The 12,923-nt window shown below is 45.8% G+C and overlaps 1 protein-coding gene across 1 annotated transcript in view; it reads right to left on the reverse strand.

Annotated features, from left to right (window-relative positions):
- Positions 1–12,923, reverse strand: part of USH2A (usherin) — a 462,824-nt gene that overhangs the window by 266,556 nt on the left and 183,345 nt on the right. Inside the window, exons 23-28 of the mRNA XM_090263490.1 lie at positions 12,791–12,892; positions 11,281–11,460; positions 10,145–10,275; positions 7,474–7,747; positions 2,474–2,677; positions 2,263–2,343 (exon numbers count right to left, since the gene is read on the reverse strand). Coding sequence (XP_090119616.1) covers positions 2,263–2,343; positions 2,474–2,677; positions 7,474–7,747; positions 10,145–10,275; positions 11,281–11,460; positions 12,791–12,892 — 972 coding nt within the window. The remainder of the gene's footprint in view (positions 1–2,262; positions 2,344–2,473; positions 2,678–7,473; positions 7,748–10,144; positions 10,276–11,280; positions 11,461–12,790; positions 12,893–12,923) is intronic.

A 12,923-nucleotide genomic window follows, 5' to 3' on the forward strand; every position in this document is an offset into this window, starting at 1 on the left:
GACATGTTTGAAACATCACTCATAAAGCAGGAGGTGGGGAGTGGGCAGACAGCGGGTTCAGACGGGGTAACAGCGGGCCCCTTCGAAGCAAGATAATTAGAGTGTTATTATACGTAGTGGTTTGACACTTTTATATCTTCAATGTGTTTGCCAAAAAAAGTATCACAAACGCGATGGCCTTGTACTTGAATGTCTGATCTCGTTTTCCAAATTTCACTGTTTTCATATTAATTAAAAAGAAATCAAAATTCTACCAGATATGATGGGAAGATACATCATTAAACACGTTCTTGGGTCAGAGAAGCGTGTGCCACTGAGGTGAGACAGTGATTTTCTGGGACGTTTTCTTCACAGTAGCACAAAACACTACCGTGAAACGAGGAAGTTTAAAGCAACTAAACCTCACCTACAAGCTGTGCCCTCATTTTGAAAATCCATACGTTTAACTACTTATTACATGTTTCCACGGTTCTGATCAGTAAAAACTTCATCACAGCTGATGGCACTGGGGACATGGAGAAAAAGCCCAAAGAAGCCCATGGCAGGATGATGGATGAGGGACCTGCTCTAACCGCTCATGGACTCCGGAGCCCTGTGGATGGAGGACAGCTCTGGACTGCACTGTTCAGACCAACAAAACAGGGCTGCTTCCAGGGAAATGGGGAACACAAAGGAGGAGAGGAACCACAGAGGAGGCGCGCCAGTGTCTCTGCAGGTGAAACATCGCAGGTGCCCACAGACGGCGCACCTGGCTGCCCGGTATAGGGCCGGCGGCAGCGATGCTGATGTTATTAGATCTGAAATGTGGTTCAGGGCAGAGCACAGGACTGTCTAACAGATGGTCTTCTCATAGGGGACAGAGCAAAACTGACTCAAAAATAATTAAATAGCGCAATTATTCTCCACCCCTGGGAGCATGTAGCTGCTCGGTGTTGTGGTCAGATTGTAAATATGAATTTATGGCGTGAGTCTTTGTGGTCAGATCGTTGCGATAAATTCAGAGCTCTATTTGCATCCTTTCTCAGTGGTCCTCAAAATGGGGACCGGTAAGCTGTGTAGGGGATGCACTTTCTGGATACCTGTTTACTGAATTAGACTGAGAGCAGGCGTTAGAGTGTGTTTGTTAAGAAAGGAGAGGAGTGTGAAGTAGGGCCAGAGGGCAGGCCGTAACAGATGCGCAGCTTCTATCAGCACTTTCTCCCAGCACTGAAGTTAAGTGAGATTTTCAGAGAACATTCCATTCATTGTCTTGTCTACAAACAGATGATAATTTAAATCATCCTGGAAAAGTGTCAAGCTGCCCCGTTCCAGGAAATCTGTACGTAGTGATCCTTGAAAATTATTCTTAGTAGCTCATCTTGGTATTTAATTCTATTTTACATTAAACAAGATTCTGCAAAAGATGCCTGGGTTAGTAACCCATTGTTGATAAAAAGTATGAGTGAACGTCTTTGTGAAAAACATATCTTTAGATAAATTATAATTTCTAAGGATAAACGGTGAGCTGTAAGTAGCAATCATATGGAAATGTATTTGCCTCCCTGACAGACATTTGACCCAAAAGGGTAGAAGGGTAGTGATTCACCAAACTTTCTGTGATGAATTCCTTCACGTGATGACATTCTGTAAAAAGACGTTTTGGTCCCTGTCAGAAGCTCAACGCGTTTATATATCAGTGGTCTCAGACGAGACCTAATGTATTCTATCTCCTAGTTGTCTCCATGCTAACTCAGAAGAATTAGACCAGTCAGCAATTTCTGTCCTGGCAGGGCCACTCAAAGACCCTACAGTCAACACCATGGCAAACACCTGTCACGATGGCGCAAAAGACACATCTCCCAGCCAGGGCACAGGGTTCTTGTGCCTTCTGCAAGGGGCAGGCAAGAGGCCACCGCCCCCTCTGAAAGGTGATCCCAACTGCAGCTTCCTAGAGTCTCTGCGGCCCGTGAAGGTCCCCTGTCCTTGGCCATATTACTGTAGAGACAGGCCTGTTAAATCCCCGAGATGACACACAGCTTCTCCCTGCATCTGAAGAGGAAAGCGTCAAGCCTGGGCCAATACTTAGTAAATGCTCGAAAATCGAAAAGCACTGATTTGAGCCCTTGGCAGGTGCGTTTGCCAACCAAGGCATGCTCTGCCGCAGGCCTGCAAACATACTCCTTGCTTCAGGGTGATGGCTTTCCTTTTCTACATGCACAGACATGAATGCATGAGTGCGTGCCTGTGTGGGCACATACATATTTGAAGATGAAGAATACTTACCGGCTCCTGAGGTTCGTCCCCGACTCCAGTCGCTATAGACAGAACCGCCTTCGTGGGAGGCGATCACTCGATACAGGTATTCTTAAGTGGGGAGAAGGCGGAGAAAGAGTAAGATGTGAGTCACGCAACGTGTGGTGGGTGGGCTGGGGGGGGGGGAGGAGGGGATGCGGGGCGAGGGTGCACCGTTTCGCTCTGAGCACGTCCGCAGTACCTGTGAAGGGCTGGAGACCGAGATCGCGGGCGCTCTGCTCTCGGCCCCGGTACGCAAGGATGGAGTCGTTTCCCCTGCAGTTAACGGCGCTGTCAGTTGATGGGCACCCATCCAGATTGACTCTGACAGCACCGCTGGACACAGACGCCAAGTGAGCGACAGTGCCCCGTGCAAATGTGACATCCTTCAGGCAGCCACCGAAACCTGGCAGGAGCGAGAGATCAGCATCACAGGGAGGGACAGGACCATCCATTACCAGGCGCTTCTGTCCTCTGCGGGACGTTTACATGAGGCGTAGGGGGCGCTTCAGATAACAATTTTTAAACTTTCAGGTCTCCTTTGGGAAATCCTTCAGGTCTCCTCTTGCTTTTTATCAGGCTAAGTTGTCACAAGGAAATGATTAGGTTATTTTGAAAAAAATATAAGCTGGTAACTATCATTCAACGGAATTCTATTCCAACTGTGTTTGCTATACACATTTTCTCCCTGTTAATATGCCATTGGAATAAAACTTAGGCAGTTCCATGTTATGGCAGGGGGTATCCACATACCTCACAATTCTAAAAAATTAAGTTCCCTATAAATGTCAGGGTTTACAGACCAAAAAATAAACATTCAAAGTAGCATAATTATTCAACAAGATCACTGGGGGAAAAATACCCTTAGAGGATATTATGCAGGATAACAGGAGGGAGAAGAGTTTCAACATACAATGGAATCCTGGGATAGAGCCATGAATTCTGTGACAATCATTTCAGAGACACAGAACGAAGTCCCTGTCATATCAGCAGACAGAGCGGCTGCGACCCTGCTCCGCCACTTTCACTGGGTTCCAGAGCCTTGAATATACGAAGCGGTGCCAGTTCTGGGTTTGTGTTAGCATGGCAGGGACTGGATGTGGCAACGGCAATACCCGAAGTTCCCACTGAATGTGTCCTCTGCACAGTTGGCTCTAGAAGGACCATGGTGCGGTCCTGGGATGTGAACTTGAACACAGAAATGGAGCAAACGGACGGGGAAACCCATGGGGCAGCCAGCCGGCCAGGGATGAGCAGCTGCTTTGAATCACATGCTAGTTTGTGTAAACAGAGGTCAGCTTCATGAGGCCCGGCAGTCCTCCACTCAGGGGCTGCGCAGCGAGGCACGAGAAGAAAGGAGCACACTGCGTTTGGGGTTGCCGTAGTGCGCACGCGTGCACACACACACTCTGAACAAGGCCCCAAGCATGGGAGTAGCTCCTTTCAACATCAAAGCAACTCAACAGAACGTGGCAATAAAACACCAAGCCAACGCTGAACAGTAAAATAAGGTGACAGTAACAACCACCACACTGTTCTCTCCAGCATTCATAGGATGTCCTATTATGTCTCCAAACACAGTGAGCGGCAGCCTCTTTCCTTCTAAACGCCTTTGCTATCCTCACCCTTGTTTAGGCCCGACTGATCAATACTGCTAGTCTGTCTGGAACACGCCGTAGACACTCAATAAGTTGGGCGAACTGAATTGAAAGTAATGGAACTCAACAAAAAAGCATCGGCTTGAAAAGTCAAAAGCTAAGAATTTGAATTTCTTTGCCAGAAATCTTCTGATGGCACAGAGCTGAATCACCTACGTGTCTGCATCCTGTCTAGGTTCCCTGGCAGTGAAATGCCAACAGTAGACACCTAAGTGCCGCTATAAGAAGCACCCCACTATTGTTTATGGGGTACGGAGCTTCCGGTTGCAAGACAGAAGGAATTCTGGAGACCAGCGGTGGCGATGGAGACACAGCAGAGCGACTGCACTTGATGACGTGGAACTGCGCGCCTGCCAGTAGTTACTATGGTAAAATTTGTTACGCTGGTTTCTGCACAACTGAAAATTTTAAGAAAGAAGTCTTACAAATGAATTTACAGGGTGGAGCTTTCAATGTCGGAAGGCCACAGACAGTGTCTTTCCTTGCTGTGGAGACAAAGAAAATGGCCCAGAGTCACAGCATGAGGTCCATGAGGTCTAATCGCCATTGGGAGGCGGTACTCTGCTCGTAGACCTCAGAGGTGAAGATGCTGGGTGCTAGTGTGGGTCCCCTGTGCTCCCCTGGGCGGTCACAGAGTCCCATGTGGGTCCCCTGTGCTCCCCTGGGCGGTCACAGAGTCCCATGTGGGTCCCCTGTGCTCCCCTGGGCGGTCACAGAGTCCCATGTGGGTCCCCTGTGCTCCCCTGGGCGGTCACAGAGTCCCATGTGGGTCCCCTGTGCTCCCCTGGGCGGTCACAGAGTCCCATGTGGGTCCCCTGTGCTCCCCTGGGCGGTCACAGAGTCCCATGTGGGTCCCCTGTGCTCCCCTGGGCGGTCACAGAGTCCCATGTCGGTCCCCTGTGCTTCCCCCAGGCGGTCACAGAGTCCCATGTGGGTCCCCTGTGCTCCCCTGGGCGGTCACAGAGTCCCATGTGGGTCCCCTGTGCTCCCCCTGGGCGGTCACAGAGTCCCGACAATGACGTTTGCAGTGTTCTTTCAAATCTGCACCATGGGGAATACTCCCTCCGGGAACACCCCCAACTTCCTTCCCGACGCGAATGGGATGTGAGGATAAAGTAGAGGGGAGAGGCTTTGTTTGCGGTAGGAGAGGAGACGCCTCCCTTTTTTTTTGCTTCCCTGCCTTTGTGAGAATCAAACACAAACAACAAACCCTCCAACTTCTAACCCCGCCCTTAAGCCTCCACATCACGAAAAGACGGCCCAGAACTCTGGGTTGAGAAATCAGCCAGGGGCCCTGGCTCCAGGCCTGGTGGGAAGGTGGGCTTCAGCCCCCACGCCCGCCCCCTCCACGGACCAGACCCCGGGGCACTATGTGCCACGCCCAGTCACGTCCCCTCTGGAGGTCAGTGACCCTTCTGAGCTACACGCCCAGCATTTCCAAAACAGAGAGAAACATTCATGTGCATGTGATTCACAGGAACAGTAATGAATAAGAGAAAAAGAGCCCAAACATGACCATAACACAGAGTCTCTGAAAAAAGACCCTAACTGAGAAGCACGGGAAGATTTTTAAGACTTGATAATGGACAAAAAAATATATAGTACGTGAGCATGAGTAATCAGAATTGCAATTTACACACTTCGTGTGTGCAGTACCTCTATATAGTGAATATTTTCCTGATCTCTGTATAAAACATGTAGGTACTTACAAAGATCAGTATCACTCGATGCATCTGAACTAGAATCTTAGATGGTAGTGGCATGAAATATGCATTTTGGATAACATTTCCAGGGAATCCCAATGTATCGTGAATGACAATAATAACAATAAGAACAATAGCAGCTGATTGTATTGAATTCTTCCTAAGTCCCAGCGACTGTACTTCATGTTTTATCAGTGGTTTGAGAACCAGTCATGTGGCCGGCACGGCAATAATAAAAATTTAGTTTTACCCATAAATAAAATACCTTCCAGTGTTACCGATGGAGGCGCAGTGCGGACCGCACTCTCCGCCTTCAGTCTGTGTGGCTGTTTAAACTTCTGGGATGGTACGAGTACAATCCCAGCTGAGGCCACGGCTCTCGGGCCACCACAGTGATGGATGTTGGCGCACTTGGAAAGGGTAACGCTTGATGGGCAGGGTTTTTTTTTCCTAGATGTAAATAAGGTCAAGTGCTCTTGCTCATATAAAGGGTTGTCAAGCTCTTTCTAACCTCCGAAACCTGAAAATCAGGAGAAGCCTTGATAGGAATGCAATATTTCCAGCTTCTGTTACACGTTAAGTGCCTTGAAAATGTCATTACTGTCTCCACCTCGGATATTCATTAACTCCTTCCTCGTCCCCTACTAAAAGTCTTCTTAGAGCTGGCCATATATTTTCCATTCAAAGGCATTTAAATCTTGATGTACTCACCAAATAGGCAAAAACTGCTCTGTGGACATTTTAACCATTCCCAGTGCACAGACTGTGAAATAGCCAGAGAACATTTTCTGCACGGGAGCAGGCCACCCCACAGAAGAGGGACACTGGCCTGTGGCCATAAAGAGAACAGTCCGTATCAGGAAGGGGACTTTGACACCAGGAAGCCTGACCTACGTACAGGCTTCTCTATCTGCTACCAGCCACGTGACCTTGGGCAGATGACCTTCCTCTCTCCTCCTCAGGTTCCTCATCTGTCCAGGGGGGATACGAATCACAACACCTAACTCACAGGCTGGTGGAGCAGAACGGACTCAGTCCCGTGGGAAGCTCTTGGAACCATGCCTGGCACACAGGACACGCTCGGTCATGATGAGCCTTTTAAAATGAGCAGTTTCTCTAACGGGGCTCACTGATTGCATGAGTCAAAGGCTACGAGTTACAAGAGTGATTTTTTCCTCTGAGTATGATAAAAACCCATGATACGGGTTAAATACTCGCTTCACTTATGACTCACACACTTACGAACTTTTCGTTCATGGTTATTAAGAATCAATGAGAGATTCTTCACAAGTATGGTCAAGATTCAGCTAACGCCTCTTTTTCAGGAGCTTTGCTGCGTGAGAGGAGCTTTGCTGCGTGAGAGGACCTTTGAAATGCGTGGGGACAATCAGCGTTTATGTCAGAAAATAACCCTAGTGAGCTGAATGGCGTTTTCCTAGTTGCGCACACCAATCTAATTTATGTTTTAGTCTGTAAATAAAGTGATTAGTATTTACAAGAACCAGAATCACACGTGTTTTCAAGAAAACACATGAGAAGTATCAACATATTATATATTAATTAAATTCTCCAAAGACATGTTAGAATATAGTGATTATAAATAGTCAATGCATCTGTACATATACTGATCGCGTGTGAGGGCACACTCTTAAGGGCAGCATACAAAAGCACCTGAAGAAGAAGCCTGCAATTTTTTTAAGAGCTTAAAATTCTGCCAGAAAGGGGTCGGTGGACATTGCTTTCAGCCCAATTCTGTTGCTCTAGCTTGAAAGACAGAACCACCAAAAGCTGGTTAAGACCAGGACGATGATGATTTGGGGGTTCCTCTGGGTGGAGTTTACCTGGTTCCAAATTCAGGTGTTTGTAAGTGTCCTGCAGCTCTGACGGGGCTCCTCCCACATAGACAGGGGAATTCACGGCCAGGGGCTGGCCTCTGGACTCGGACACGCGCTCCCTCAGCTCATTCACATTGGCTGAGACAATGGGACCCTCCTTCTGAAGAGTCACTTTGTTCCACTTCCCGTCACAATAGGACAAGCCGAGCCACAGATCCACTCGGGTCAAAGCCAGGCTGGTCTTTATGCGGAGGCTCAGAATTCCACTCTTCAGCTCCACCTGCGTTTCATATTGAAAGAGAAAACCGATGTATAAACAGACTGCAGGGTGCCAGTTTGGGAGCCGGCAGAAGGTCAATTTCTTGAAGAAAAGCGAGAAGTTTCCCCGAAAGCACTCTACATTTCTAAGCCAAACTGGGGGGACAGACAATGAAGTTCTTGGCAAGCTTGTAACTGACATGAAGAACTCTGTGCTGAGTCTAACAAAGTCATACCCAGTAATGATTATGTGATATGATACAACAGGATGTAGGCAGGACCTTCGGAGGCAGGGTAAACACACAGGTAAAGATGACTCCCTAGTATAAGCGACTGAAGAGAACACAGTAGTTAGAACTGCGATTATTTGAGATTTTAGAAAATGAGCAAATACTACTTCATGTTTAATTTGGGGGAAAATATGACAAGACGATAAGAAAATGAAGTGTCAAGCCTGATTAAGCTTGTTTTAACTGGTTGGTGAACTCAATTTCAAATTTTTAAGATGTATTTTGATCCACTACTTCAGTTTTAATATTCTCAATCTCTGACTAACATAATTGCTTGTCTGTGCTTTCTTTTAGATTAAGGTGCCATTTTCTAATACAAGCATATTTTACCCAAATTTTCACGATAAAAGAGATGCCTCTCATATGTTTTCCTTCAAAATGGTACATGACGATTATTTTACCTACTATGTTTTTATTTGGTTAGAGGTCAGATTGGCGACCCTAGGGTACTTAAAAATTTGAGATCAGGCATGTCTAATGAAACCAATGAGGCCAGATAAATATTATTACTCTTGCCATGCAGATATCTTTGTGACGTATGTCAGGTGAGCAGTTACTCATTTATTTATTTGTCCTTCCAAGAAATATTGAAACCCCTGCTGTGTCCCGTGAACCTGAGACAAACGCTGTTCTCCACAGTCACACTAATAGCAAAGGCGAGCATGTGAAGCAGCAGGATAATGGGGCGCAATGCAAAAGCTTCCTGGGGTTGGGGAGACGTCAGATTCAAGTACGGGTACATAAGATCCAGGTGGGGGTCATCCAAGCAAGGGACTGACCCATTCAGTGGCATGAGGACTTGCACATGCTCATTAGGTTTAGACAAAGGTACCAAGTTCAGGGAGATCGAGGCTACATATGAGCGGGATGGGGGTCTTGCCAGGTATGTAGTCACAAGAGTTTAGAAGAATCTGAGTGATAGAGAGAGATGGTCACCTTTCTCGTGTCTGACACCAATGGCCCTATTCTTTCTGCTATTATCTTAGCTACCAGTTCCCCCTCCCAGTCATAAGAGGTACGTACTGGAAATAAAAGCTGGACTGGAGCTGAAAAAATCCTATTAGGGACTCAGTAGAATTTTGGAAAAGAAAATGATGAGAGCCCTTAAAATAAGGATGATAATCATGATGACAGTGGAAATGCAATCTAAGAGGTGATTGTAAAAGGTAACACAGTGGGATCTGGCGAACAGCTGAATGTGTCGTTATGAATGAAAAGTCAGGGACACACACCCTCTTCCTCGCTTGGATGTGTTTTACCGCCCTCGCGTGATGGAAAGCATTAGAAAGACTGTCTCCTGTCGTTTTTATCACGAAGAGGGGCGAGTTCAAGTTTAAGCCTGACGAGTTTGAAATGCCTGTAAGACATCCAGAAGGAAGTTTTCCTGAGGCAACTGAACATAAAGACAGGCCCATAAAATGGAAAAAGTTTATGATGCGATTGATAAAATCATCCAGGCAGTGTACACAGGATGAAAAGAAAAGGGAAAAGAATATAGACTCTTCGGTGAAGACCAACGTTTTAAGGGAAAGTAGAGTCAATCTATGTAAGGGGACAATGATTTTCTTGGAGAAGCTGGAGGATTTCATGAAAATCCAGGGTGAGTAGTCCTTGGGAAAGTCAGGAGCTATAGTAATACAAGACCGCTATTCTCAATGTCAAAGCTAGAAGTTGTAGACATTCATACATGGAGTTCAAATCACACACATGCCAGAGGCTAATAAACGCAGAATTCTGATTACATACGACCTCTGGAGGGAGACTGGGAAGTGAATTAGGGGGACCCACGAGGTGGATATAAAAATGGGTAACATTTAGTTCTCGGGCTGGGTGGTAGATTCATGAGTGCTCACTGCACTTTTATACTGGTATAGTAAATTGGATTTTAACCCCTTACACTGCTTTGTTAAAACTACGATTTTCATGGTAATAATGGTCATTTAAAAAATCATCATGACCCTAAAATAGGAAACACTTCGTAGGACTCCAACACTGAAAGGGACCTGGGGGAAAATATAAAAACAAAAGTAAATTTGAAAGGAAACCCCGATAATGTGAACCCCTGGTTTATGGATTTTAAAGTTGGAGCTGACATTTTAAAGTAAATTTAATTCAAGTAATCAACATACAGCAAGAAAATCAGGTCCATCTTCGTTGTAAACGAAAAGCAGCAATCCATTCAATTGGTCTGTCCTGAACCAAAAGGAAATCTCAAAGTCCAGTCCACCAGGAAACACGTGTGGATCAAGTTCCAGGAACCCTTGAAAGAAAAGAACACGCACACGTGAGCACGTGGAAAGCCAGCACTGTACGTGTCAGAAGGTACCCGTAGGGCGCGCACCGTCCCTGCGTAAATCTCTCACAGAAGACGCCCCCCAAGGTTAAGACATCCCTCTTGTAATTGTACAGAAGCGACAGAATGAAGCCAACATGCCTTTTAGGAGGAAGCAATGTATTCTCTAAATCATGGCTACAACTAAGACTATCACTGTTTTATATAAATATGAGCAATAAGCAGTTGCCCCGACTTTAGAAAAACTCAGAAAATGACAATGACGAGGAAGAGCAATGAAAAAGTGCACAGATTAGGATCCCACAGAGCTTTCTGTTTTGAAGGGAGTTTAAGCAATTTAACAATGGACCAACTGAGTTATGAAGGCAGGAGGCAAAGGTGGACTTCTGCTCGAAGTACGAGCCACGTCCAGCGAGCCGCCATGTTCCCCTCTCCCATGCCATTATCATGGAGGGCTGCCAGGCGGAGACTGTGGGTGGGGACACACAGGAACACCGTCGCCTTGACTGCAGCCTCTGGGGCAATGGCAATGAATGGGGTTTAGACTCTCTAGCTCTCCTTGAACGGTCTACTTACCCCATCACAAAGCTGAAATCTTATCCTGAGAAATACTGTCTGTCTCCATGATAAATAGGTATTCGTGGATTAACCCGGTAACACCTTTGAAACATCTTTCTAAGTAAATGTTATTCTAAGTCGAACAAATGACTTCCAAATGGACATTTGTGACTCTAACACACAGACACCGAGAACTGCTCTGGGCCACCATAGAGCTTACTCATGATCACACATAGACAGTCTTGAGTCCTACAATTTATACTACATATTCTGACTTTGAGCATATAGTTAAGAGCATCATGGCACAATGAGGTATTCATCTCAGGTCCAAGTAATTGGACAGGAGAGAGTCGATTATGCCAAGGAGAGAACATGAACACTAAGCAATGCCCCAGGGTTATCGGAGAACCTTACCTGCTCCTAGGAAGTGGGCTCCCTCTTGTAAGGAAGAGGGGCATCCTTCCCAGACATTATACACATTCATTTGCTCTTCAGAATTCTGCCAAACCAAAGGCTCCCAAGTAGCAGAGGGATAGTAATTCTTCATAAAATACACATCCTTGAGGCAGCCCACAAAACCCTTTCGAATTATGTCTGCGGGAGTTGATAGAGATCAAGAAATATGTACTTTGAAAATGCTTTTCCAGCAATAAATTTATGTGCAATTAAAAGAAACAGGCAACAGCTCTCTCTGCCTATTTACTGCAAACCTTTAATAATTCATGGAAACACCACATCACCAGCTATGTTGAGTGGTGACGATGATAATGTTTAGCCCTGGTTCAGACACATCATATATACAGAAGCAGATGTTCAGGTCAAAAGATAAATAAATACAAAATAAACCTTGGTTGTACAGTATTAGCAAGAATAATGCCTTTTGAACTAACAAGGAAATTTCATCTGCCCCTGGTCTTAAAAATAAAAATGCTATCACGTTTTAAAAGTAATATTTGAAGGAAGTGTCTCTATTAAATCTACAGTTTCCTGTTTAGTTCCCTCGCGGTAATAAACCAGCGTGTTATACAAGTCAATCCATACTTTAATCTCATTTCTAGGAAGGGTGATTTTTTTCCTGCCTAAGAGTCATTTCACCCACATTAGTTTTATTAATTTCCCAGTTTCTGCCCTACTGTCCTACAATATTGGAATTACTTCGTCTCTGCCCCCATTACAGCGCTGATGGCACATGGCTGGGATCATCTGTTGATACAGCCGCACCCTCCGCTGTGACAAAGGCCATTTTATTCTGTTCGCCTGTGGGTATCTCGGGACTGAGTGAGTCCCTGCCTCTCACGCAGCCCAAATATTTCCCACCTGAATTTAAACTGAAAATCAGGCGCATAGTTCTCCATCTCTGTCTTTTGTTCATCTTAAAATCTCAAAAAAATAATAAATAAAATCGACACACAATGCTAAAATGCCATAATTCATTTAAGAAAAAGTTCAGTAAACTCTTTTTAAAAAAAAATAATTTATTTATTTGTCTGTTTATTTACTTTAATTTTAGAGAGTGGGGAAAGGAGAAAGAGAGGGAGAGAAACGTCACTGTGTGGTTGCCTCTCACTCGTCCCCCCAACTGGGGACCTGACGTGCAACCTGGTCATGTGCCTTGACTGGGAATCGAACCAGCAACACTTGGCTCGCAGGCCGACGCTCAATCCACTGAGCCACAGCAGCCAGGGCTTTAAAAGCTCAGTAAACTCATCCATATCAAGAACTGGTCCCTAAGATTTTCAATGCAAGTTAACACAGGTGCCTTTAGAAAAGAAGAGACTGAAGGAGAAAGTCTGACGTAGGGATACAGGAAATAAATACAGCATGAGATAGAAAAATAACACTGTTCCACTTTAAAGTCATGTCATTTGATTCTATTCTAAATATTGGTGACAACTGATACGTTCCAGACCGTTCCCAAACTCACCGGGACGCGTCCTCGGGATGGCATGGCCCCGCGGCAGGCCTCCCACGAACACTCCCGTGTTCTCTCCGATGATGGAGCTGCCGTTCAGGCGCCCAGAGGAACCTGGGCGGGGAAGGTGACAAGTCCAACATCA

Source organism: Furipterus horrens, unplaced genomic scaffold (genome assembly GCF_987537825.1).
Source record: "Furipterus horrens unplaced genomic scaffold, mFurHor1.1.pri manual_scaffold_15, whole genome shotgun sequence".
NCBI classification, from domain to species: domain Eukaryota; kingdom Metazoa; phylum Chordata; class Mammalia; order Chiroptera; family Furipteridae; genus Furipterus; species Furipterus horrens.